The following is a 24,384-nucleotide window of genomic DNA, read 5'->3' as shown; positions in this document are numbered from 1 at the left end:
TCAAACACAAATAAAGAAATCAAATGGCAAATAAATAAATAAATGTTATGATGTATTCTATGAAAATGGTGGCTAAAATTGGTCCAAATCGAACAATTTAGTCACTGTTTTTCTTTTATTTTCTTCTTCATGGTGGAAGGAAGAAGTGTCCATCACCAAGCTGCCAGCTGTTCTGGGTCTTTTTCATTCTTTCGTAGCCCTTTCTTCTTTAGAGAAAACTCTGCCTCGGGCTATTCAACTTTTGTGTGTCCTTTCAAATTAAAAGCCCCCTCAGCGAGGCGCGTGCTATGTATTCACCTCAGAGCGTGCCGGAGTCAGCAGCGTCGGACCGAACCATTCAAACAAGAGTCCTTGATTTTGAGAAATGATCTCACTTTTCTCTCTCAAAATTATTTTAAGTGAGTGTGCATAGTTTTAAAGAGAGAGATTACACGTAAACGTTAAAAGAAAAAGTGAGAGGAAATTAGTTACGATATAAATAATTTAGCACAGTTCAGTGAAGCGCCCCCCCCCCCTTTTATTTAGAAAGTGGAGTTGACTGAAACAGATGTCCCAGAGTCGGTGTTTGAGTAACAGAGCAGAAAAAGTGAAGCCGCTTCTGTGTCTGCTTAAAAGATGCTGTGACGGAGCAGAGGACACTGAACAAGGTAAATAAACCCTGACACTATATTTTAACGAGCTTTACAGCATATTATGAAAACAAAATAGAGGAGTGTAAAGTCGATATAGAAATAAAACACTTTCCGCTAACGCGTTTTCCAAAAGGAGCTCACTCATAAGATGAATGAGTATAACCACTTAACCACTTTATAAAATGCTTATTTATAAGTCAAAGTTTTGTATTTTAAGTAAAAGTGACGCATGTATTCGCAACAAAACGCGACTATTCTGAATTGCTGTGTATGTTTTATGTTATTTGTTATATTAGTCATTATGTTGTAAAAAAAACGTGTGTATGTAAATGTATGTATATCTGATTTATAATTTCAATTACCTCATATAATATTAGTATCTTAATGCAATCCATTAAGTCGTACATTTCTCTTTGAAAAGTAGTTTTATTGAGGTGTAAACAAATAATAATTCAGTACTTTCCACATCACTGCCTACACTGATGATGTACTTGTAATGCACTTGTTTCTGCTTTTTTCCATCGGGAAATATTGTACTTGATTTACATGTCTCTAATAATTTAGCGTTAAAGTCTGGATACTGTTATTTTCTGAGTAGTATTACTTCAGAAAATACTTAAATGTAGTTAATATGGATTATTTGTATAGCTTTGCACTGTTTATTTGTAGGTCTTCCATCACTGCTGTTCTTTTTTACTAATTAATCAACAAAACAGCTGAAGTGAAACACTGTGTAAAGTGTCTGCAGATTACTAACCTGTTCTGTAATGCACCATTAATATAATCCAGTTACATACACAGATTAAAAACAAAAGAAAAAAAGACTTTATGACTTATATGTGAGGCAACAAACTGGCTGGTGGTGGTTGTCCATGCCCACAGCAGCAGAATAAACACAGGCCTCCTACATGTCTGCCCACATGTTGACTGACATGCTGTGCTACTGTGGTGCCAAACACAGCACCTCTGTGTTGTTATGCCCCCGAAGTTACCCCAGCTCTTTTACTGATGGTGGGAATTTGTGGGTGAAAAGTTGAAACCACATCCTGCCAGTGACCTGAGATCACCAGCAGTGTTAATTGCGAGGTGTCAGAAATGATGATCCGGAGGAGACGAGTTGCCCTGATCCCTCGGCTGTTCCTTCAGCCTCTGGTGAACAATGAAGCGTCTCTTCTTGCCCTCTGTATTTACGCTGTCGTCGGGCTGTGACAGAGCTGCTGTGTCTGGCCGGCATATGGCCTCCAGAGACTTAGAGCCTGCTGGTGTGGTGCTTATTACTCCTGCATTGTGTCTGCTGTAAAGTGAAGACCCTGCACGAGTTAACAGTGGTGATATGAATGAGCACTGACAAATAAAATAGGCTAATAGTGTTTAAGCCTTTAACATAACCACCTCACAGTTATGGTTTAAATGTTGTTATCACAGTCTCCAGTCCGTGTTTTGCTGCTGTGTGTGGAATTTGCAAATCAACACTGCTTCTTCAGGCAAAGATCTGACTCCAGTGACGTGCTTTGTAATACAACACTGCTCCTGCTCTCCCACATTGATACGCTTTTCTTCCAGTAGCACAAATCGTGAGTGGATCCATTTTGCTGAATGGATTTTGGCTTTTAATCAGACTCTGAAATAAGGCATGCTGTAAAGTCATTTGGTTTCTTCCATAGTATCAGCACTCAGTGGAGAATCTTAATTATAGGGTTCAACCAGGCCCTGGTCTAGTTACAGGCATCCCTCACTGTTTCCTTGGCTAGGCTGGTCCCCGTTGGTAATTCCAGGGCCGACCACAGTGGTAATGGTGGCGGCATTCCAGGAGATCGCAGCTCCGAAGGCTCATGGGAAAGGGTGGTGGGGGAAGTCTGCGAGACAGTGAATCCACATCTTGATCTCTTGCCATAAACACCCATTTCCGATGATGTTACTCTGTCACGGTCCAGTAAGCAAGTGAGGATGGGAGTGGATCTTCAATGGCCATCCCTCACACGTTTTTAGATAGTCTTCATCAGCAGTGATCACACACTTCCTTTAATTAGAATGTTATGTCTACTTCATCAATCTAGTCTGTCGGGTGGAGTCAGTGTTATCAGCAGTTTCTCCTCTAGGAAATTGACTACTTCTCTTGATCAAGAAAAGTTTTGGTTTTTGGCTCATTATAAATGGCTGATTTCAACACACCCATGTCTCCAGATTCTTATGAAAGCAATAAACTGCAACTTCTAGTAAGATCTGCTAACCCCCCCCCCCCCCCCCCCCCGCCCACTCAGCCTGCATCTCAGACCACAGACTCTTCAGAGAGTTATGGGGTGTAAGTGGGTAAATCCCACATTACCCTTCTGGCTGGATTCCTGTTGACATCTTCAGTTTTCGGTTGCTGCAGTGCGCAGCGTTCAGCAGGCCCCGGCCTTGCACAGTAAAAACTCAGCCCTGTTGCTTTTTGTCCAGCTCGCACTGCAGCACAACAATGGAGCTCAGGCTGAAACAGAGTAGTCAGCAGATACTGTGTCTATAGCAGATTACTGAGGCTGGTTAGTGGATACAAGGCCTTTGTTGCACTGTTGTTTTACTGACTCGAGCTGCCTCGCCAGGCCTCGTTGTGCTGCCGGCTGTTCATAGCTGTGTCATTTCACATGAGTTGCTGTGGTGAATGGTTTTGGGCCGATGGGATACACAATAATATCCTGTATATAATATCCCAGTCTTTGAGTCGTCCTGGTCCCTGCAGAAAAATACTTGATACCAATCTCCAAACACAGAGCATGAGACAGGAGCTGAAGATTAAACACAGCAATACACTCTTGTGGTGGCCAGAATTTATTCTTGACTAAAGACATGTCTTGTACTACATTCATGAGCCTTATTTACACAATGTTAACACAAAGGCTGCCCCAGGAGTTGCCAAGTTTATGTATGTGTGGCACTGATATAACGACATCCTTTAATCATGTTAGTGCATATTATTGTCTCTTCTGATTTGTCTAGTGCAGTGAGAGACATGTGACATTCAGACTAAAATTGACTTAGAAATGGAACAATTTCTGGAAAGTCCTCTTGTTTCTCTTGTCTTTTGGCAATTTCATCAAAACAACCACACACAGATCTCCAGGCCTGTTTTTAAAAGTCTCGACTTATCCTCAGATAAACTCTCCAATTTGTTGTGGTCACTGTTTTCCTCCTCGTGCTGTTGTTCCTCTCCACGTCTCGTTTTTTTGTTTTGGTTATTGTCTGTCAGGTGTTTGTAAAAAGCAACAATGGAACAGTGCGAGCCATAAACATGAATTGTGCTTGCCTGTCTGTGAACGTGTGTCAGTGAAATGGGCAGCGCTGCACTGGAGTCAGCAGGAACCATGATATGTGGTGCTGTGTGGACAAGCCCAGCATTGAGACATTCTTCCACTTCAAAGCCCCCAGAGGGTTTTCTGGACACTGGTTGAATAGGAGCTGTGGGAGGGGTGCTCGGGGGAACAGGTGCAATCCCTGAGCAGGGTAATTCCTGCTGCCATCTGCTCTCTTTTTTGGGGTCTGGGCTCTTTAAACGCCCTCTGACACGCCTCATGGCGACACACTCCCCCAGCCAGCCGCACCACGCCTCGTCACCATGGCATCACAGTTCGGATTAACCCCCGCACATGTGCCGAGTCAACCGTGGGGGTCTGCCTCCTTTGTGACTGAGCATGGGAGGTGGAGGAGGTGTAGGAGGCAGATACAGAGCTGCATGGATAAGTGTGTGAAAGGACACCCGCCACTTACTCACTTTTGTTAAGTAAAGCAGCAGAAGCAGGAATGAATGAGGCCATGTGGCAGGAAAACAACAGGAGAATCTATACTCTTGTAAATGATTGATCTCATTTTTCTAATCTGAACAAACCTTTTTTCTTTTTAACAGGTATTTTAAAAACTTAAGAGTGGACAGTTAAGATGACGGCCATCGAGAGTAAAGAGGAGATCAGTGACACTGACAGTGGGATTATTTTGCACTCTGGTAAGAGGAAGAAGCTGAAATCACACCAATTAATTGATTATCAAAATTGATGATTAATAGAAAATCATTTAGATTGAGATATGTTGATAGATTTCTTTCTTTTTAAGAGGATACAGCAACACAACAACAAACAGCTGTCATTGTATATATGCAGCACTGACCTGCTCATACACATTCAACATAGTTACAAGAACTAATGTTAGTCTAAGTGCAGAAGAAATTATGCCAGATAGTTAATGAGATACTATAGAAATAGTGGATTGTGTATTTATTTCTATGGCTGATACAGGTGCTGATGTGGAAAGATTAACCTTGTTTTCTTTGTGTTTCTCTGCAGGACCAGACAGCCCCACGTCTCCATTGAAGGACCTGCCCACTCACACCAGAGCCCTGAAACTGAAGCACCAGTCTCTGGAGGAGCGTCTGGAGCTCTGCCTGCTGGAGCTGAGAAAACTCTGCATCAGAGAGGCAGTAAGTAACCTCTTAGTTACAGTAGATGAAGTACAAATTACCAAGCTCCTTTTTTTTTACTGCTTTGTGATTGAAATGTTACTGTTTCTACTCTCTGTAAAAAGAACTTTTATTTTGTAATCACAGGAGCTGACTGGTACACTGCCCTCAGATTATCCTCTGATGCCTGATGAAAAGCCACCTCGCGTCAGAAGGAGAATTGGAGCTTCCTTTAAGCTAGATGAAGGTCTGATCCATCTGGATAAACAGGTACCAGCCGCTATCACTGTTTGATATTTCCAGTGAAAGTAGTTGAAGAAAACAAACAGCTATTAGCTTTTACTAAATGTCATGATGTGTCTCTATTGTAGGATCCAGAGCTGCAAGTGCTGGAAACAGACTTGGCTCTTCAGCAGCAGATTTATGAAGCAGCCCGTAAACTCTCACTGGAGGACAACCTCAGCAAACCACAGAAGAAGAGTCGCCTCCAGCAGTGCAAGCGGGTGGAGAAGAAAGTGAAGGATCTGCAGGAGGCCGTGTTCCAGCACAGGACCAAAAGCCAGTGCAACTCACCATGCATCAACATCCAAACCAGCCGTAACAAAGGTGAGGGATGCTGCTGCCCCCTGCAGGAGAATGTGTACACTGCACCCATGAACAATTAAATAATGTTTGTTTTCTGTATGTAGATGTTTGCCTGTCTGATGACAGCTCCCTGTCTGATGTGGTGGCCCTGGATGATGGTGAGATACATTTAGTTTATCGGTTATAAATACATTATGTATTATATGTATAGATCAAACATTGTTTGTTGATTTGAAATTGGACCCTAACCCCAACTTAACTGATTATATATATATATGTATAGTATTTGTATATGAAATGTGTGGTAGAGTAGAAGTAGACAGTATCAGAAATCGAGAAGCTTAAGTAAAGTACTAGTACTTAAAAAAGTAAACTTAAGAACAGTAGTGGAGTAAATGTAACAGATAATGAAATCAGAGACCATTTCGATCAGAATAATGAGAGATGAGTGAGCGGTTTCATGAAAACAAAAGCATACTCTGATGGCCCTGCCTCACACTGAGCCATTGATGTTTTCTCTGACCGTAGATGTGGACTTGCCCTCCCCCCTCTCTCCTCCAGTAATGGGCACTTCTTATTCAGACCCTCTCCAGCTGTCAGCCAAAACCCTGCAGTCATCCCACCATTCATCAAGTCAGCTCAGTGTGGAGTATGAGCGCTCCCCCATCCAGAACTCTCCATGGAAGGAGTCCAGTCTGGACCAGCCTTACCAGAAGGCAACAAAACCTCAGTCTGCTAACAGCAGCAGGTCCAGGTATGAATTTGATCAACAACATCACATACACAACTGTAGCAGGAAGAGTAAAACTACTATGTGTGTGTTTTTGTAGCATTAAAAAAGCTGTGTATATGTACTTGCTTGAGGGAAGACAGCAGCCTGAAAGAAGGAGGAGAAAACAGTCAATAAAGTGAAAGAGAGAGTTGTGTGAAGGCCTCCATAGTTCCCTGTGTGTTGGAAATGGAGGGTTGAGCCTCTATTTGTTGCACTCTGCAGTCGCCATTAGATGTCACTAATTCCTACTCACTGGGCTTTTAACACTAATAGAGAAAATTAAAAGAGACTCCTGCCACTGGCTGACACTCTGAAAGGAGACCTCTCACCTCCTCTCACACTCTGCCTCACTCATGTTGTCCTTCCTCCTTTGTTGCATGCAGCAGTCCAACAGGAACCCAGGTTTCTACAGAAAGCTGCCGGATCCCACTGTCTCATTTTATCAAGAACTCAGCTCTGCGTCACAACAACTCCACCAGCGCGCCCTCCACCCCAGAGCTGCACATACGTCGCCAGTATTCCCAGTCCTTCAGGTAAACCAAGTCACCATCAAATCACAAATACAGGGACACAACAAACAGCGAACAAAGGACATACAACTCACAGAATATAAATAACAGAATAAGAAAGAGGAATACTGCACTTGCCCTAATATGTGTAAAAATGTAGGAAAGACCAGACATTAAAGACAAAATACAATAATAAAAAAACAAGACCACAGTGCAAAATGTGTAGTTGGTTTTACATTTGCTTGCTCTATAACGTGTGCCTGAAGGTAAAAAGATAATATTAAAAAAACAAAATGTGTGATTCAAATAACTTTTTGAATCAGCCCTGTAATGTTCAAAGAAAATTAAAAAAAAATCTACTAATGTTTTAATTTTACATAACATGTTTTCTCAGGCTTCCTAAAAACAAGCCGTCTGTTGACATGGAGCGTCTCTCTTCAAACAGCCGAGGACGATCCAAGCTGCCCCAGCGCCGCTGCGTGGCTGATTTCATGGTGCGCTCTCCAGAGTTCTCTCCTCTGCGTCCGTACCAGTCCAGCTCTGAGGACAGCAGCTCGGAGCACTCGTCCTCCTCTTATATCAGCTCCCCCAGCAGGGATGCACCCAGCCAGATCCCAAAGCTCTGCCCACCGCCTTATGGATTTCACTTTGGGGCACAGAAACAAGGACACTCCAGCTTGTCCATCTCACATAGGAATAACGCGCAGACCCAGGCTAACAACAGCTACGTCAAGGCCACCCCAAAGGATGACCCGCTCTCCCCTCAAGACCTGGGCATGGGGAAGTGCATCCTGTCCTCCCCTCCTGTGGCACACAGTCCTCAGCAAAGACAGTGGCCGGAGGGAGCATCGTCCCCATGGAGAAACCTAAAGCCTCCTCCGCCTTACACCAGGCTAGTGCGAACGCCTTCACTGAAGGAGTATCCAAACCACGCTTTTAGACTGTTGCCCAGGGAGATCGTGTCAGAGGAGCTGAAGTCGTGGCATCAGAGGAATCAGCTGCAGAAGCTATGGCCCAACTGCCTGGAGCAGCAGAACTCCATGAACGTCAAAATGCCCACATCACCTCATCTGTCTCCGTTTAAACAGGTTCGTACCAATAATGATCGGTGTGAAAGGATTTACAATTATGAGTCAGATTATTTAAATGGTTAATAATCCATATTTACACCTTGCTTTTCTAGTCTATTCTTGACGACAATTTAACCCTCCTGTCAATTCAAAGAGGATTTATATCATCTACTTCATATAAATGACTCGAATGAAATGTTATAAATAAAAAAATTCTGTACGTAGAAATAATATTATTAAACACCCACTTTATATTTGTCCCTATTGTGTAATAGGTACTCTGTGTGTATATGGGCAGGTTATATTTTATTTAAAGGGCTGTATAGATCGTCAACAAAGACACTTAAGATACCGGACACATAAAATTGGGAAATTATTTTAATTATAAACATTTTCTTGAGTTTTAAATAGCTGGGATCAAAATGAACCGAGGGTATTAGTAAAATTGAGGATAAACAGGAGGGTTCAAGCGCTTTTCAGTACATATTTGCCATTCACACACTTTTATATGAAGTCAATTTTCTATCCCACAACATTTACACCCATTAACACACTGCCAACACAACCATCAGGAGCAAGGCTTATAAATCTGAGTGCGGTACACTTTTCTAGTCAAGCTGCAGTTCCATATTCTCTAAATAATAGATTAAAAACATGACGGAACATTGCGACGTGACACGATTCAAATATTTACTGCTCCACTGATTTCTGCCTTACCTTAGAACAGTGTTTCCCAATCCTGGTCCTCAGGGACACGTGCATGTTTGAGATCGCCCTGCTTCAACACACCTGATTCAAATGAGCGGGTCGTTATCAGGCTCCTGCAGAGCTTGCTGACGAGCTGACCATTTGAATCAGGTGTGTTGGGGCGTGGCGACCTCTACAACATGCGGGGCAGTGTGTCCCTGACGACACTGACGAGCATCAGGAAACGCTGCCTTAGAACAAGCGTGAGAAGGCACAAGTGTGTTTAACTGGTCGCAATCTGTAACATGACAACAAAAGCTCAGGATGCACATTGTGGTTGACCGTGTTTCCGTTGTTTTCACAGGGCTCAGGTAACGTGATTCTGCAGAGAGCTGCAGACGGGACTCCACTGCAGTGGTTTGTCGCTGAAGATGCTGAAATTGTGAGCCAAGTGTAGCTGATATCCACTGCCCCATGTTCATGAGGATATACTGTATTTTATTTGTTTCTATTTATCTCTGTATTTATTAATACATCTGTGGACTCATCCATGAAACATGATGCAGAACACGTGGACCTATTGTTGATTGGCACATTTCTCTCTCTCCCTCTCTCTTCTTCTAATTTATAAAGTTAATGCAAGGTGCTATTCTAGTTACTATTTATTTTCAATTGTTTCCTCAGACATGTTTGAGGTGAATCGGGGTTTAAACAATCCTTCAAAAAATTCGCCCTACAGAAGTTTTAAGATAAATGTATCCATTCCTAATATAATTTCAATTTTGTTTCACTATATTTATCTATTATTTAAAGTTCCCCTTTCGCCACAGAGTCTTATAACTAAGATTGTAATACATATTTGAAAATGAATTTCATATATAGTTAAAATTTAACAAATGTCTAGTCATGACATGAAGTAAAGTGAACCTTAAAGCTTACTAGTTTCTTGTAATAATTAATCACTGATGCCTTTAATGGTGGTTTGATGAATGTTTTTACTCCAGTATGGTGGTTTTTTTTTACTAACCAAGTGATTGTATCAGTTCTGATACTCTTTGTATATTTATATTAAAAAGAAAATGTGACAGAGAATGATGTTTGTGGCATTTTTGTCCAGATGTATGGGTTTTTACAACACATGGATAAACAAACCAGTGTTCCATTAACATTTTATATACAAAGAGATTTCCATGCAGCTCATAGTACAGTCACAGGTCATGGCTCAAACGCTTCGTCGTGAACCTTCCACAAGACAAAAGTCAACACGATGACACAGAAAAGCACAAACACGTACAAGCAGCTGAGCAGCCAGTGGCGGCGGTTCATCTGGTGACTCAGAGGATGTCTTGTCCACCAAGAGCCATTCCTGAGGAGAACAGTGGGTCAGTGTGTGTGGTGTCAAGAGGAAATAATCAAAATCACAGCCATTACAAGGATTTGAATGTTGACTCACGTGTCCACAGAGATCCGTCCGTAGTCGTTTGTACTCTTTTTGTTCTTGTCGGACTTCTTTCTCGTTAACACGGCTTTGTCCTTGTGTCTCTGTCGCAAAGTATCCAGAGAGGCGCTGCAACATAGACACACGCACATTAATACTTAACATAGGACATCATCGACAAGATTTTGAAATGTACCCATTACATTATTATGCATTATGTTACAGCAAAGACGCTTCACAGGAGTATCTTTGCCATTTGTGAGTGACTTTACTCAAATAAGTTAGACGTGTGTAGCAGCTGATCTCTGCCTGTCACTCACAAACAACTCAAAGTAACAAGCAAACTGGGACAATAATTAAAAATACAAACACAAAGAGACTCATTTTGTGAGTCCATGCTGTACTTTTTGTTTTGTATTTTCCTGGTGACCACTTGCTTTGAAGCCGGGCTCTCTGTGCTGGGGATGGCAGCCGGATCTGGAGGAAGCTGAGTAGCTGACTCTTCAGGTGCATTTCCCTCTGAATCAAGTGGCCTAAAGAATTCAAACAGAGAAGAAAAATAATAAGTCAGGCGATGCATGCGTGTGGTTTAAAATATCATATATAGATCACGTACAGAATGGTTGACCCGTCGTCTACTAAAAAACTTTGGTCCTTGTTGGTGGCACAGTAACTGGACTCTGAGCTCATGGATGGAGACGGACAGGACTTCCTGCTGGACGACGCTTTGTGACCCGATCGCTTCCTCAAGTCTCGCTTTCTCTTCTCCTGCACAGAACAAAAAAGACAACCATTATGTTGTTTGGATGACAAGAGTTTGCTGAGAATGAGGAAGAGCAGAAACTTTCCTACCTGAGTTTGGCTGGAAATGACTGACACACTGATCCTTCGACGGCCGCTGTTCTGATAGGAGAAAAGAGAATGAGGAAGAATAAGACGTTTGATGTGATGACACTGACAATTGTCAGATTGTCTCCGTACCCGCTGTGAGCATCTTAGTATGTTGTCACTTTCCCCTGGATCTGTGACAAGAAGAGACCCAGTGATCACTCATGACAGTCACACACACACAAATACTTCACACAAACAAAAGACTAAAGCAGAGAAGAAACCTGATGAGACTCTGGGGTCAAAGATGTATCTGCATGAGTTTTGCTGCTGGATCATTTTCTTGGTCTCTTGCAGTTCTGCCACGTTTCTGTCATGTCGCCTCCTCAGACTCTCCACGTGAGCAACCATGAGCTCCACCGCCCGAGTCACCCGAGCCTCCTGTTTGACAACAGGAGAGATTACAATTAAAACACTAACACATTATACATATTATACATAGATCAAAATTAGGACTTCATGGTAAATAAGTTGAAAAAGAGATTGGGTTGCCAGGTTGAGTCAAATTTTTACTTTCTTTTAACTAGTATGGTCAAGATTTGTTGAAATTCACTTTTCTCCAGATAGCCACAGAAAGTCTGTCATGAGTTTTATATCTTAAATTGTCTCCATAGCTCCATAGCTCCATCTAATGAAGACACTTAAGATTATAACAAAGCAAGGACTCCTCCACTCACTCCCTCTTTATCCAAGTATGTCAGGGAACCACAATAGCCTTTGCATATCAGAAAGTATTGTCTCTACTCTCTAACAGCGAGAGCGTGTATTTCAAAATGAGTTTTATTTTAAAGCAATTACACACTATCCTAACATACTTACATTGGTCATATATTTAATTCCTGCTAGTTAATTCTCCTAAATGTCACACACTGGACCTTTTAATAGTGCAGAACCATCCAGGAACAAACCTGGTGCACGGCCCCGAGGACCTCGGCCGTGTTGGAGATGCGCTCCACTGTCCCACCAAGGATGTCCAGAGAAAGCTCCAGCCTCTGCAGGATCTTACTGCGTTTACTGTCCAGACACAATCCCTTCAGTGTCTGAAAACAGACAAAGACAGGTTTGTCCCTAATCTGTGGTGTATCATAACAACAAAAGTCAGACCTTCCATCCCTCTCATACCTCCAGAGTCTCTCTGCCTCTGGTCAGCTCCAGCTGAATGTTCTCCTCAGCCAGGTTGCGGGCGTGCTCCTCCGCCTGCAGCCTCTGCTTCAGTGTGTACTGGTCACAGCGGAAAGCCAGGGTAATGTGAGAGAAGGCAGTCTAGAAGCAGCAGACACAAACTCAGAACTCAGGTTGTCACTGCACTGCAAACACTTTCTACATTGGCTTTCAATGTAAGGGTGGTAAAGAGAAGCCATATTAATTCAGAGGTTTTTTGTTTTGTTATTCCTTCTGATCCCGCCTCAGTATTTACATTTCCAACACAAAATCAGGAACAATATCACAATTACATAAATAGAAATGCAGCATACACAGTGAGGAAAACAAGGCAGTTCTCAGCCTCACCTGGAAACAAGGGGCATACATGTAAACAATAAAGCCTCGCATCACTGTGGACAAAAACTCAGATCATTTGAGTCCTTTCTTTGCAATTGATGTCCAAAATCAGTCAATGAGAGGGAAACCAAAACATGGCTAAGGTGGTGGAAGTGGCAAAAGCAACCATGCACCTTAGTACTCACTTGAGCTGGTTTGACTTTTATCAGTTTGAACTTGTTTTGTTTTTTTTCCAGAGTGATGATGAAGTCATCAGTGCTGTTGAGGAGAATCTGGAGGCTCAAGTGAACATGCTTCCACAAAGGGGAAAGCAAAGCTTGAACATGGCTACAACAAGTGCTCCTTCCTCAATTCTGAGTGAGACCAAGAACTTTCTAAAAAGTATTAATACATCAAACAGCATCTAATCTGCAGGATATTATGGTAAATAAGAAATAGGAGGCCTTACCTCCAAATCTTTCTCCGACATCTCTACACTGTCAGTAAAACGGGAGGTTTGAGTGTTTTAGAAAAAGGTCAAATAAACAAAAAGACTAATAACAATAGAGTTGCAGGGAATGATGGGGAAAATATTGCACCTGTTGAGGCCAACGCGCTCTATGATGGATAACTCATTCCAGCTCATGAGTGGCGAATCCTCTTGACTGGTTTCTATTTTAAAAAAGAAAATCCAGTTATGACTCATGGTTAATGTTCTTTTAAATGTTCTTTTTAGCTGTTACCTTCCTCACTGTCCTCACTGCCCAGCATGGTAGACAGACTGTAACTGTGTGTCTCTGCATCAGCCTGCAACAAGTTCACAAAGTTCAATTAGATTACATTCTAGTGTGACCAGGAACAAGCAGGACGCTTGGTAGATTATTTCACTCACCTCATTAGTTGCTCTCTCCATCATAATAATCCAGCCCTTTTTTTCCCTCAGATAGAAACCAGATTAAATCCTCCACACACTGAACAGTGAGGATTTACACTCTTGCTGAAAACACAAACATTAGCTCTTGTGTAGCGATTGGTTCATTTTCTCCCTCTGCCTTTCTTGTCTACTTAGAATAGATAATCCTATTATGAGATCCACAGTCAAACCAGAGTAGGACGGTCACCCCAGGAGGCTCATGGGAAGTCTTGTAGATCTACCCGTTGAACCAATGATGCATAAACACTGGTATGGAACCAGTGATGAATCAAGTGCTTATGAAATAAGCTGCACATTCCAGCATTCATCTGAAAACTCACAGATTCCAAGTTTCTCTGACATGGGGTTAGTCCAAAATGCATTAAGGCTTTTGTTTATTTTTATTTATACAGTACTGAGTGAAAGTCTGAGGCCATCACCAGTTGTGTTTGTCATATTCTGGGACCATTGGCATTTGGATTAGAATGTCAAGTTGGTTCAAGCAGGTCTTCAAAAAAACTGGATTAATATATATTTTCACATATATACAGTTCCACTGCAGTTTTAAAAGAGCCTGAGTAATGTTCTTGTTCAAGTGACATATGGAAGGTCACATTAAATATTTGACACTTAAATCTGTAGAAGCTGTCTTTTTCCTAAAAATGTTATTTTAAAACTGCATATATTTCCAATATTCTCTGGATGTACCAATAAAGTGATGGGGAAATAATTGTTTGGTCATTGCTATAACAAATCTAATGTAAGGATAGATTTGTAAGTCTTGTTCATTGTGCTACATTTTAAATGTTTTTTATTCTGTTTCCTTGTTCACATTTAGCAATATAAACCACTTTTTATATGCACTTATCTGAAATAATATCAGTGTAGGTGTAATTCTCAGTCATTTACAAATTTATAAAGCACTTTCCCACATGCAAGGAGTTGTAAATATAACATTGGATGAACTGATCAACATTATCTGACCGCTTTAAATATTAAAAGGCACAAATGAGACTAGTTTTGATCTCAAGTCACCAATGGACTTCTACTTCTGACCTGAAACGATGGCATGTCAGAAACATATCTGCTGGATTAGTCTTCCAGTAAATCAAGCCAATTTGTAGTTTTGTAATAATATCACATGAAGCTCCACAATGACAAAACATCCGACTCTACATCAGTGTATTTGACTTTAAATTGTTCCCACCAGAAATGTTTGTAACTTGTTAAATCTATGCATCATTATCAATAGATCAGAGTGATATTATCATGTATACATTCCATGTGTCCATGTTAGAGGGAAATCTTTTCTTGCCCTTTAAGTATTCTTTGCCCAGCTCAATGTCTAAGCACATGATTCTTGCTAAATAACCAGGATATTCAAATCCATAAGCAGTCATTTGGTTAAGGAAAAGCTTCAAATCCCAGGAGTGATCAAACCTGACAAATAAAACACTAATTTTTCAAAATCTTGAAACGCCTTTTTTTTTATTAACAGAAAAGATGTTTAATAGAGACGTTGGGGTTTGCCCATGGTGCTCTTGATGTAGAGGGCACGCACATTCTGCCAGTTCTTCTTTAGCAAAGACACCAGGAAGTTGACGGCCAGGTGGACGTTGTACACCAGCTCATCCTCCGTCATCTTTACATGTCCGACAGCCACGGCCAGACAGAGCACCTACAAAACAATAACAAACACTACTCAGAACGGATGGAAATAGTTTGGTTTTACTAGCAGGGACATTATATACAGTATATACACACACAATGTTCGAGCAGTGGTTTATTGGGTCTTTGTGGAAGTACCAATATAATACAAGATGCACACGCACACTGAATTGAAATGAACAGCATTATAAATAACATAAATCTGGGTATTGTTGAGCGTACCTTCTTCATCTGGAATTTGATGGTGGATTTGACCTCGTCCACCTTGGTGTTCAGGTTCTCATTGTGTGTGAGCAGGGAGGGGAACTTGCCGGCCTTGTTCAGCCCAGGACCCAGGATACGTGGGATCTGCTTGATCAGAGACTCTGAGGCCAGGAAGGCATCATACTTCTTGGCTACAAGAGGAGTGAAGACAACCAGAGCCAACTTTAAAAACCTTGTCAATTATTGGTAATCATGTATCGCAGGGAGTTGTGTTTCTTAAATTCATACCAAGCTTCTTGACCATCTTTTTGTTCTTATTGAGCTTCTTGAGGGCCTCGATGTCCATGTGTGGCAGTTCGGCTACTTTGGCCTCGTCACAATGCTGCTGGTCTCCCAGAACGCATACGGAGAACTTTGGTCTGGGGAGACTCTTCAGCCTGAAGATTAACATAAGAGCATTTTAAAAACACAGGGCCACTGGTCACGAGCACAGCAGAGTGAGGCCGAGAGACACATCAACTCCGGGTTGAGAGGGGATTTATCTTTTTTTATCAACAATGATATATTTCCGATACAAGGGATTTAAAAGTAGAGCGATAGACGCAAATATTGGAATATTTTACAGCGTTATACCGTATTGATACAAATTCTTTTAAGTTGTTTTCTTTTATTTCAGCCTCTGACTGAGCTTGCAGCAGGCATTCAGACATTTGTCTACCTTCCATTGCTCTCACTAAACTGAGAACATTTTACTGTTCCAAAAATTGACTTTTTGAGGAAAATAATCACCTGACAAAGTATTCTATCTGCACCCCATATTGGCAAATGAATCAAGTCGCTTGATCAACTTAAGGACCTCTGTTACTATGATCCATTTGATTACATTTAATGTGACATTTGTGCAGTGTACTGTATTTGTTAATTAGAACTAATTTCTCCTTGAAATTTCAGTTCTAAAGGATCAGAACGCACAACATGCTTTGTCAAGCAAAGACAGTTTTTATCTCAAGAGAAAATGGGGAAAAACATTAACCCGTGAAGCCATTTTATCTGAGCCATCACATTTTATACATCTACCATTCTCCACCCTGATTTCACTGTGAAGTAGAAAAGTTCTTACCCATACCACCAATGTGGTCGGTGTCCAGCAGACCTCTTGAGTAACATTATGTAAATTGGTCGGCCTGAGGACATGAACTTACCAGCTCTGCCACTCAAAGCCTCCCCTCATGTTTTAAGACCCAGGGTAGGGGTCCGTCTGCTTCACTGCCACCAGCCGAAGCCGGGTCAGCTCAGTCAGACTACCCAGATTCATTTACCATGTCTGCCCCTGGCCTGTCTGGACTGTTTTCAAATATTATCAAGCCTCTACTGGCATTATGGACAGGCCATTTTAAAACTCAGACAGGGCTGGAAGCACACAGGGAAAAGATTGGGTGGTACAGGAAAAGGTCGAACCTGACGGTGCCGGAGAAACGCTTGTCCTTCTGGGGATCATAATTTTTCAAGCTGATCTGCAGCTCAACCGTCTCCACAAACCTGCAAACACAAGAATTAAATGAATCACCTGTTAAACAGATACACAACCTGATTCACCATCACAGTCATTCAAGTATATTGCATCAGTTAAGATCAGCAGGAAATTTTGGACTAGGGCTGAATGATTTGGTACAATACACAACAGCGATATTGTTCAAGCAATTAAATTAACTTCAGTTAACTTTTAACTCAAGATTTAGTTAAATTTTTATTGTGTTAGATTTAAAAACATAAATAAAGTAATACCAAATGAGACCATCAAAATACTGGCAACTATAGAAATATGAGAACTTCTTACTAACATGGACAATCTGCATTTTTTAGGGCTGCGACAATTTGATTAATGGATTATTAAACACAACATTCACCTATTTTGATAATCAATTACTTGGTCAGAATGATTTCCAATACTTAAAATCAGCTTTTGATTTTTCAGATTCTTAAATGTGAATATTTCCTGATTTCTTTGTTCAATAAAAACAAGATATTAAAACAAAAGGTTTCAATATTTTAAAGTTTTACAGACCAAAGAAAAACTCCATTAATAGACAAAATAATGGACCAATTAATTGATAAAACTAATCGTTAGTTACATCCCTACAGTTTTCATATTGAGATTATACACTCAAAAACATCTGCCTTTGCAAATGAATTGTTCAGTAATTGCTTTAAAATTCAAATATAAATCTGAGACTTAGCCATCACAAAGTAAATGTGCAATGTTATGACACTAGGAAAAAAATAGAATATTAACATGTTTAACCCAAAAACTATGAACCACACAGCAGAGTGAGAGATAAAGTACTGATCTACATATTATTAAACAGAATAAAGAGCAAGCAGATAGATGATAGAGAGCAGATACAGCATTTGTATCTTCTGCAGCTTCGCTGACACACTTCACAAACTAGCTAATGTGAACTTACTTCCTCGGCTTTCCCACGGAGCCCTGAAGAACCTCCTTCACGGCCTCATACAACATATCCCTGGAAACTTTACTGTAAAAAGAATGAAAACATGACACCCGTTAAATGCGTAACATCCCAGCACAGCCATTCGTAGACGGGGCTTAAGTATCGACATATTAGTTAAAAGGAAAAAGAAAACAGCGGTCAGTTTTGTCTTATAATCTTCTAGGGGAGTTACTATAAATATATAATCTAGGATTATGAACGTAGATGGGTTTCTAAACTGAGGATGGCGATGGATTAATGTGAAGTTAACGTGGTGTCCTTCCTCCGCGGAAGAACCGGCCCCATACTCGGCATTCAACTGCATGTATTCATAAAAACTGGACTTCAGACACATATGTCACATAATATAGTAACTCCATGGGTTAAGGAACCTAACATGCCCGAAAATAAACGAGGAAACACTATGTATTTTCACATATATTCGTCAAATTAGCTCTAACCTCATGATTGCGGCTGTTCCCTCCCGTGCAGCTACGCTGAAAAGGAAGTTCACCCGGAAGTTACGCAAAATAAAGACGACGGTGGTGACGACATCAAGAAACGTCAACGACCGTTCTGTGAATAATTCGTTTTATATTATTTTGCCACATCATTAATCGTCTTTGCACCAACATATGCGTTATAAGTGACAGATTTTAGCATTTAAATCATTTAAAAAAATATATATATATATGTATATATTTTCCAAAGTGTGTGACATGGCCCCCCGGTGGGCTGTCATGGTACTGCAGGTGGACTGTCATTCATTCACAATGAATGAATGAACAGATGAATACACACTCCCGCTTTATCCTCCACATGAGGGGGGCGCTGGTCAATAAATATATAATGTCTTTATGTTCAGTTTTATCTTAAGTCTAAAACGACCATAACATATCTAGGATTCAATTTATTAACAGGTGTCACTGGATTTATTGTCCTCTCGTATTACAGTGGAACATCTCTAAGGAGTTATTATCTCTGATAAGGGGAATTAATGGCTAATGGTGCTAAGAAACAGAACAGAAGAACTTTTCTTAACAGGTTTATTAACATGTATTAGAGCAGAAGAAACCTTGTGATTAACACTTTACTTCAAGTCCACTTGTGTAATAGAATTATGTTAACATAACATAAATGAGTAATAATCCCATACAATGCAGTTGCAGTAAGAATAACATTGTTTAGCATTCTGATAAGTCCTCTTCTATGGCATCAATAAGTGGAGGCTGTTGTCTATGCAGTTAAAACAATAAAACACAGAGGAGGGGTTATACTTTTTCACAAATACTGTACATTAACACACAGAATATCAATACAATTAATGAAATGAGACTTTATCAATTCCCAATTCATTAATTGTATTTATATTCTCATAGATTCCTGATTGGAGGACTTTTAAATAAAGCACCATCACGTTGTGTGTGTGATTCTTTTCAAGGCAGCTTGAAGAGACTTTTTCAGGAAAGTCTCATTTACTGTCAGGCAGCTCGACAAGGAGTGTTTGTGTGCACCAGTCACCTAGAAAACAAAACAAACACAAAATACACACACAGATGTATCAATAACGAAATCCAGTATTCAACCACCATGTGTGATAGGGGTAGGAATCAATTCTGTGATAACTAATATATTGCAAGACAATCATACAGTGATGCATCACGATATCTGTCTAAGAAAATAAAATGTCTGTGAAAAGTTAAAAGTGCTGACTTCCTCTATTTATTCACACAGAGAACAAAGTGCATAAGGTCTATGTATTGAACGTGGATGGAACATCTTTTAACTTTCTCCGCCACAATCCCACTATAAACTCCCTCTTCTTTGGCCAGGTAAATCTTGCCCAAGTTTCCCTAATTTATTTGAGGAGACATGATGTAACAACACCCAGTAAGTGAGTAAAACTGGCAGGGACCGCTTACTTTAGAGCACCATAATTTGTTTGTTAAAACATCAATATTTTCCCTGGCATATCGATTATCGTATTGCACGAGGAAGGACGACCAAACCGATATTGTGACCCACCCCTAATGTGTGAAACAGATTTACAAACTCACATGGCTGCTATATTTGGTGAGGACCGTTAACATCATCTTTGCAAACTTGACAGACTTTGTGAACAGAGGAGCCTGGCTGACGAGCTGCTCAGTGAACTGTGTGAACACTTCTTCATTGAAGTCAGGCTGAAAACAAACAAACAACTCAATGACAATCAATATTGAAACTGGACTTGCAGTACTTCTTCCATGAATGAATACTGGACTAACCTTGGAGTCTAACAAGCTGTGGATCATGGAGAGCACTGGCTCACTCCATGAAATCTTGAAAGTCATTCTGAAAGAAAATATATAGGGTAAACTGTTAAGTGCATCAACAGCCAACCAATAACTATCTGAGCTAATGTTTAATAATTGATTGCTCACACACATGCTCGTTGTGTGTGTCCTTTGTAGAATTTGCATCAACAACATTTTGAAATGTAAAAAGGCTCCTTTTTATTTATCTGCCAAATGTGAGCTTTATGTTTACACTATAGCATCACAATTCAGTTTTGCATTGGAAGTCGCATTCAATCAGATGTGAAATGTATCTTTATAAAACAGTTTTATCATAAAAAGGTAAGGAAACAGAAAATATTTTTTAGTGTGGCTCGACACACAACACTTCTAAAATAAAGTATTAGAAGTTAAAGTTTTTTTTGTAATCAAGGATAAAAGGCATGCATATGTATAATGTGATACTCTACATCAAAGTTGATTTTATAAGTGTATAGCTGTGGGAAAGAATGTGTTCTTGTAGGTGCTTTTCCTAAATTATATAATAAAATGTGGAAATAAGGTCCCTGGAAGTAGGGGTGTTGTCTTGAAGCTAGTAAAAAGCTGCAACATTAGCATATACAAGGTCTGTGTTTGGTTGTTTAATGTTTTATTAAGAAGAAAAAATGTGTACAAAATAAGGGAGATTTTGTTTTTAGGCCATATTACCCCGGCCTCGCTGGAAGGAAATGATTAGACTTAGGGGGGATTTGGATAAGGAAATGAGTGGCCTTAAATGAGGTTTGTGCTTTCTCTTCTTATGAGGTTGTTTTTTTTACTATACTGGGTAACTGCCTCTTTGGTTTATTGCAGGGTTTAGAGAAAGAGGGAGAAATGGTTTAATGCTGGATCTTACTGAAGCAGCAGGAGTCTGTAGTGTGAGTCCAGGCAGCCTTCAATCAATCTGTTCAGCAGCTCAGCCTGTGGATTCCCTGACAACAAAACAAAGTTCTCAGTAAAGGATCAACTGATGTTCTTTCTCTCATAAACAAAGACACTGAATCCACTGCTGCTGTCACTGACAGACTCTGACCTCCGCTCAGACATATTGTGTTCATGAATGATTCATTTGTGCTGATGTAGCCCAGTGTTTTCCCTCACCTATGTTCTTCTCCATTAGAACCGGTCCAATTAGAGCATGGCACATTGGTCTGGGATAGTGGCTGCACAGTGACGTCACTGCAGTAACCAGGCATCTGGAGGCCGGTTCTGACAGGGACAGAACCTACACACGCAGAGCCAGCACATCCCATTAGTATCAAACACAAGCATATTGTGTGTGGCCTTTTGCATATCCTTTGGTGTACCTTCTTCAGCAGGAGGCTCTTGATGAGTGCTGCTGCCGTGCTGTAGCTGAGGTCAGGAGAGAGAGACAAAACACTGCTGCACAGTTTAGGCAGAGTGTGCTCCAGCAGATCAGGCAAATTCAGTGAGCTACATAACAGCTCCACCTAAACAGGAGAGGTAAATAATAAGTTACAATACGCAAAGATGTGAGTGGAATATGAATAAAATAAAAAAGGTAAAAAAAAGAAGGAGGAGCAATGGTAAAAAATATGTCTTTAATTGAATTAATTAGTGTGATTCAGACTGGTGCTTTATTTTTTCTGTTTTATTCACTTTATTTTTGTGAATCTATGTTGACCAAATCATATTTCCTACAAAACAGAAAACACAGAGGTATTTTTGATGCAGGCACTAAATAAAGTGAGCCATAAAAATGTAAAAGACATACCTGGGTGACGTCACAGTTATTCAGAACTTGAAACACATCTATGGAGCTCTGGTCCCACTGCAAACACATAATAAAAAAAAGAAATCATGATTACCGTGATACAAAATAATAATGATTATATCCTGGTGGATAAAATAAAATAAAATATATATCTCACCTCTGTTTGACTCTCCAGTAATTCTTTTATTTGAAGAACAGAGACCTAAAACATAGGGAACCAGTTAAATGTATTCACGTCTCAGCTGGATAACGAAACTGTATATAACGCCTGATTTGTTCACTTTGGTTCTCTCGTAAAGCTGCAGTGCAAAACTTAAGGTGATCTTTGTAGTTGATGATGTTATTATTTTGCCTCTGTTTTGTTTTGGAAAACAGAAACTTTGAGACATTATTTGCTTGCTGCATTCTTCATCTGAAAATGGGGTTTGTGTGTATACAGTGGCAACACACAGCCAGACGGGGCAAAAAGCATTTATCTCACCGAACAGCTGAACCAGGTTACATTGCACAGTACAGTTTTAACAGACAAAGCCTGTGTTTCTTTGCCATCATCATCATCATCTACCTTTATATGTTCTGGCAGGAAATCACTGGTGACTGGTGCTGGCTGCAGCTCTTCAGCAGGAGTTGCTGTTGGAGCATCTCCCTCTAACCTCTCTGATGTCTCCTCATTGACATTCCGTTCTTCAGCATCAACTCTATCAATATCACAGACATCCATCTTTGTCCTTTTACTGTGCTGTCCCGCATCTTCATCGCTTGAGTCCAGAGTGACAAGACATAGTTTCCTTTTCCTTTGTGTCCCCACCTCTGATGAACCAGAATCACCCTGAGATTCAGATCCTTCTCTTTGACCGCTGAGGCACTTGGCCCATCCTCCTGTTTCACCATTAGTAATCAAATGCTGTGACAACTCCTTCAGTCTCTGGCTGCACAGTGGAGTGTACAGAGGCTCTTCATTGTGCACACCGAGGCTCCTCTTCAACTGTTGACCCACAGCAGAAATCCAGGGGTTTGGATGAGGGTCCTGGCCGAGACATTTGAGCAGGTGGAGGACGGACCTCTGAGGGAGAACCGAGTGGATCAGGTAGATGAAGGACAGCAGATTTTGTTTGAATAATGGAGGAAACAGGCACACCAAGGGTTTTCTGGAATAAGTGAGGGAAAATGGGTGAGAGACATAGCAATAACACTGCACTCACTTTGTCACTTTCAAGCAAATGTATAGCCTCTCAAATAAGACTTGCTAATCCCAAAGCCCCCCAGAATTATATAGTATTTTAACTGCTGCAGCTTTTCTAGCATTTTACATGGTGTTTTAATCAAAAAACTGTCTAATGTACACTGTACAGGTAAAAGGTTATACTTATAACTTATAACTCATACTTATACAAGCATACTTGTGGATATAATGTTCTGTTTTGCCATTAAATCCTGCTAAAAGTTACACATTGGCCCTTTAAACTTAAAGAGCTTTTTTTAAATCTTTATTTTTTGTAGAGAACATAATCTTTATGATTACGGGAACCTGTGAACTGTGCTCCGTTACTTACACAGTGAAAGGCTGCTCTTCAGTCACTTCGTCGTGACACAGTGTTTCTATGAAGTGACACAGCGACATGTCGGGATTCGCTCGCTGCTGCTTGTGGAAGACGGTCAGAGCTCTGTGAGCACCGGAGGCTCCGGACATCAGCGAGCGGAGCAGCAGTTTCGACTGACCGTCAAACCGACTGAGGCTCATCATAGCGACGGTTAGCTTCTGCTCTGCACACCCTGGAATGTGTTTTCACCCGGTTTGTTTACGCCACCACAACTTTCCAGCTGACGGACCGGCCTGTGCTGTGTGCCCGCCACTTGTTGACATTTCTTCTTCGCGGAATTATGGGTGACACCGAGTTTCACAGCGCCACCTAGCGATCAAGACAGGAGCAGCGTCTTCTTCTTCAAGAGAGAAGCAGATTCTAGTCTCAGATTTTAGATAGAGTTTGAATTGAATTTTCATTTATTTTCCTCAGTTTCAGGGTACATACTGGTTTAGACATTTTTAATGTCATCAGTTACATCCATGCATCTGTTGCATGTAGAACAAAAGAGTTAATTCCTCAAATAGGATATGCATAATCCAGAATGTAAAGTGGAAACAAAAGAAGTACTCGTGGGTCAGCAGATTATATTTTCCCTCCCTGGATTATAAACCAGCCAGGTGGTGTGGCACCACAGGGGGCCGTGTATTTTCTGCCCCTCTGCTTAGGGTTTATGCTACCTCTCCTGTGTCCCCCATTCTTCCTTTCACCCCAACAGGCCAAGACAGATGGCTGCACATCTTTGACTCTGGTTCTCAGAGATTTCTTCCTGTAATGTTTTATTTCTCTCCACTGACACCTATAATGCTTGCACATTGTGACATGGGGTTTTCTAGACTCTTTAATATTGTATGGTTTCTGCTTTGAGATAAACTAAACTGAACCCAAACAGCCATTTTGACTGAAAGTCGTTACTAAACAGTCTTAAGTGCTCTTCTGCATGTATGTTATTTATAGGGTGCCAGTGCTGGAGTTAATATGTAGATAA

At 40.8% G+C, this 24,384-nt stretch overlaps 4 protein-coding genes across 5 annotated transcripts; 1 reads left to right on the top strand and 3 right to left on the bottom strand.

The window, feature by feature from the left end:
• Positions 1 to 566: 566 nt before the first annotated feature.
• Positions 567 to 9,773, top strand: inavaa (innate immunity activator a). Its single transcript, XM_058641953.1, has 10 exons — positions 567 to 647; positions 4,513 to 4,608; positions 4,946 to 5,079; positions 5,206 to 5,328; positions 5,430 to 5,664; positions 5,748 to 5,801; positions 6,172 to 6,397; positions 6,799 to 6,948; positions 7,319 to 8,012; positions 9,046 to 9,773. Exons 2-10 carry the CDS (start codon positions 4,545 to 4,547, stop codon positions 9,136 to 9,138), a joined length of 1,773 nt encoding a protein of 590 aa, XP_058497936.1. The 5' UTR covers positions 567 to 647; positions 4,513 to 4,544; the 3' UTR covers positions 9,139 to 9,773.
• An 83-nt stretch (positions 9,774 to 9,856) lies between these two features.
• si:ch211-163l21.11 (inositol 1,4,5-triphosphate receptor associated 1) lies at positions 9,857 to 13,234 on the bottom strand. Its single transcript, XM_058643609.1, has 11 exons — positions 13,086 to 13,234; positions 12,956 to 12,983; positions 12,130 to 12,270; positions 11,916 to 12,047; positions 11,232 to 11,388; positions 11,101 to 11,141; positions 10,972 to 11,022; positions 10,736 to 10,887; positions 10,524 to 10,652; positions 10,135 to 10,248; positions 9,857 to 10,047 (listed from the first exon to the last, which is right to left on the bottom strand). Exons 1-11 carry the CDS (start codon positions 13,190 to 13,192, stop codon positions 9,897 to 9,899), a joined length of 1,203 nt encoding a protein of 400 aa, XP_058499592.1. The 5' UTR covers positions 13,193 to 13,234; the 3' UTR covers positions 9,857 to 9,896.
• Positions 13,235 to 14,858: 1,624 nt separating this feature from the next.
• Positions 14,859 to 18,299, bottom strand: rpl10a (ribosomal protein L10a). 2 transcript variants are annotated; one of them, XM_058644205.1, is made up of 6 exons: positions 18,225 to 18,299; positions 17,737 to 17,808; positions 16,730 to 16,810; positions 15,560 to 15,708; positions 15,290 to 15,462; positions 14,859 to 15,077 (listed from the first exon to the last, which is right to left on the bottom strand). In XM_058644205.1, the coding sequence occupies exons 1-6, from the start codon at positions 18,227 to 18,229 to the stop codon at positions 14,907 to 14,909; spliced, it is 651 nt and encodes a 216-aa protein (XP_058500188.1). In that variant the 5' UTR covers positions 18,230 to 18,299; the 3' UTR covers positions 14,859 to 14,906. The 2 variants fall into 2 exon arrangements, with proteins under 2 accessions (XP_058500188.1, XP_058500189.1); XM_058644206.1 differs by lacking the exons at positions 16,730 to 16,810; positions 17,737 to 17,808; positions 18,225 to 18,299 and adding an exon at positions 16,392 to 16,703.
• A 493-nt stretch (positions 18,300 to 18,792) lies between these two features.
• On the bottom strand, positions 18,793 to 23,674 carry fance (FA complementation group E). Its single transcript, XM_058643285.1, has 10 exons — positions 23,367 to 23,674; positions 22,379 to 22,961; positions 21,971 to 22,015; positions 21,814 to 21,870; positions 21,386 to 21,529; positions 21,180 to 21,303; positions 20,935 to 21,010; positions 20,031 to 20,097; positions 19,821 to 19,946; positions 18,793 to 19,284 (listed from the first exon to the last, which is right to left on the bottom strand). Exons 1-10 carry the CDS (start codon positions 23,555 to 23,557, stop codon positions 19,177 to 19,179), a joined length of 1,521 nt encoding a protein of 506 aa, XP_058499268.1. The 5' UTR covers positions 23,558 to 23,674; the 3' UTR covers positions 18,793 to 19,176.
• Positions 23,675 to 24,384: the final 710 nt, after the last annotated feature.

This window comes from Solea solea, chromosome 11 (assembly GCF_958295425.1).
Source record: "Solea solea chromosome 11, fSolSol10.1, whole genome shotgun sequence".
Lineage (NCBI taxonomy): Eukaryota > Metazoa > Chordata > Actinopteri > Pleuronectiformes > Soleidae > Solea > Solea solea.
The sequence above is the reverse complement of the archived record's forward strand: the minus strand, read 5'-3'. Positions and strand labels throughout refer to the sequence as shown.

Coding starts and splice junctions, on each gene's coding strand:
- inavaa (XM_058641953.1), top strand. CDS start 4,545: ATGACGGCCATCGAGAGTAAAGAGGAGATCAGTGACACTGACAGTGGG. Junction 5,329..5,429: donor TGATCCATCTGGATAAACAG/GTACCAGCCGCT, acceptor TCTCTATTGTAG/GATCCAGAGCTGCAAGTGCT. Junction 8,013..9,045: donor ATCTGTCTCCGTTTAAACAG/GTTCGTACCAAT, acceptor TTGTTTTCACAG/GGCTCAGGTAACGTGATTCT.
- si:ch211-163l21.11 (XM_058643609.1), bottom strand. CDS start 13,192: ATGAGTCATAACTGGATTTTCTTTTTTAAAATAGAAACCAGTCAAGAG. Junction 12,048..12,129: donor GAGGCAGAGAGACTCTGGAG/GTATGAGAGGGA, acceptor GTCTGTTTTCAG/ACACTGAAGGGATTGTGTCT. Junction 11,023..11,100: donor TACTAAGATGCTCACAGCGG/GTACGGAGACAA, acceptor TTCTCCTATCAG/AACAGCGGCCGTCGAAGGAT.
- rpl10a (XM_058644205.1), bottom strand. Junction 16,811..17,736: donor TCCGTGGGAAAGCCGAGGAA/GTAAGTTCACAT, acceptor TTGTGTTTGCAG/GTTTGTGGAGACGGTTGAGC. Junction 15,078..15,289: donor TCAAATTCCAGATGAAGAAG/GTACGCTCAACA, acceptor ATTGTTTTGTAG/GTGCTCTGTCTGGCCGTGGC.
- fance (XM_058643285.1), bottom strand. CDS start 23,557: ATGATGAGCCTCAGTCGGTTTGACGGTCAGTCGAAACTGCTGCTCCGC. Junction 21,871..21,970: donor TACTGGAGAGTCAAACAGAG/GTGAGATATATA, acceptor ATGTGTTTGCAG/TGGGACCAGAGCTCCATAGA. Junction 19,947..20,030: donor ACAGCTTGTTAGACTCCAAG/GTTAGTCCAGTA, acceptor GTTTGTTTTCAG/CCTGACTTCAATGAAGAAGT.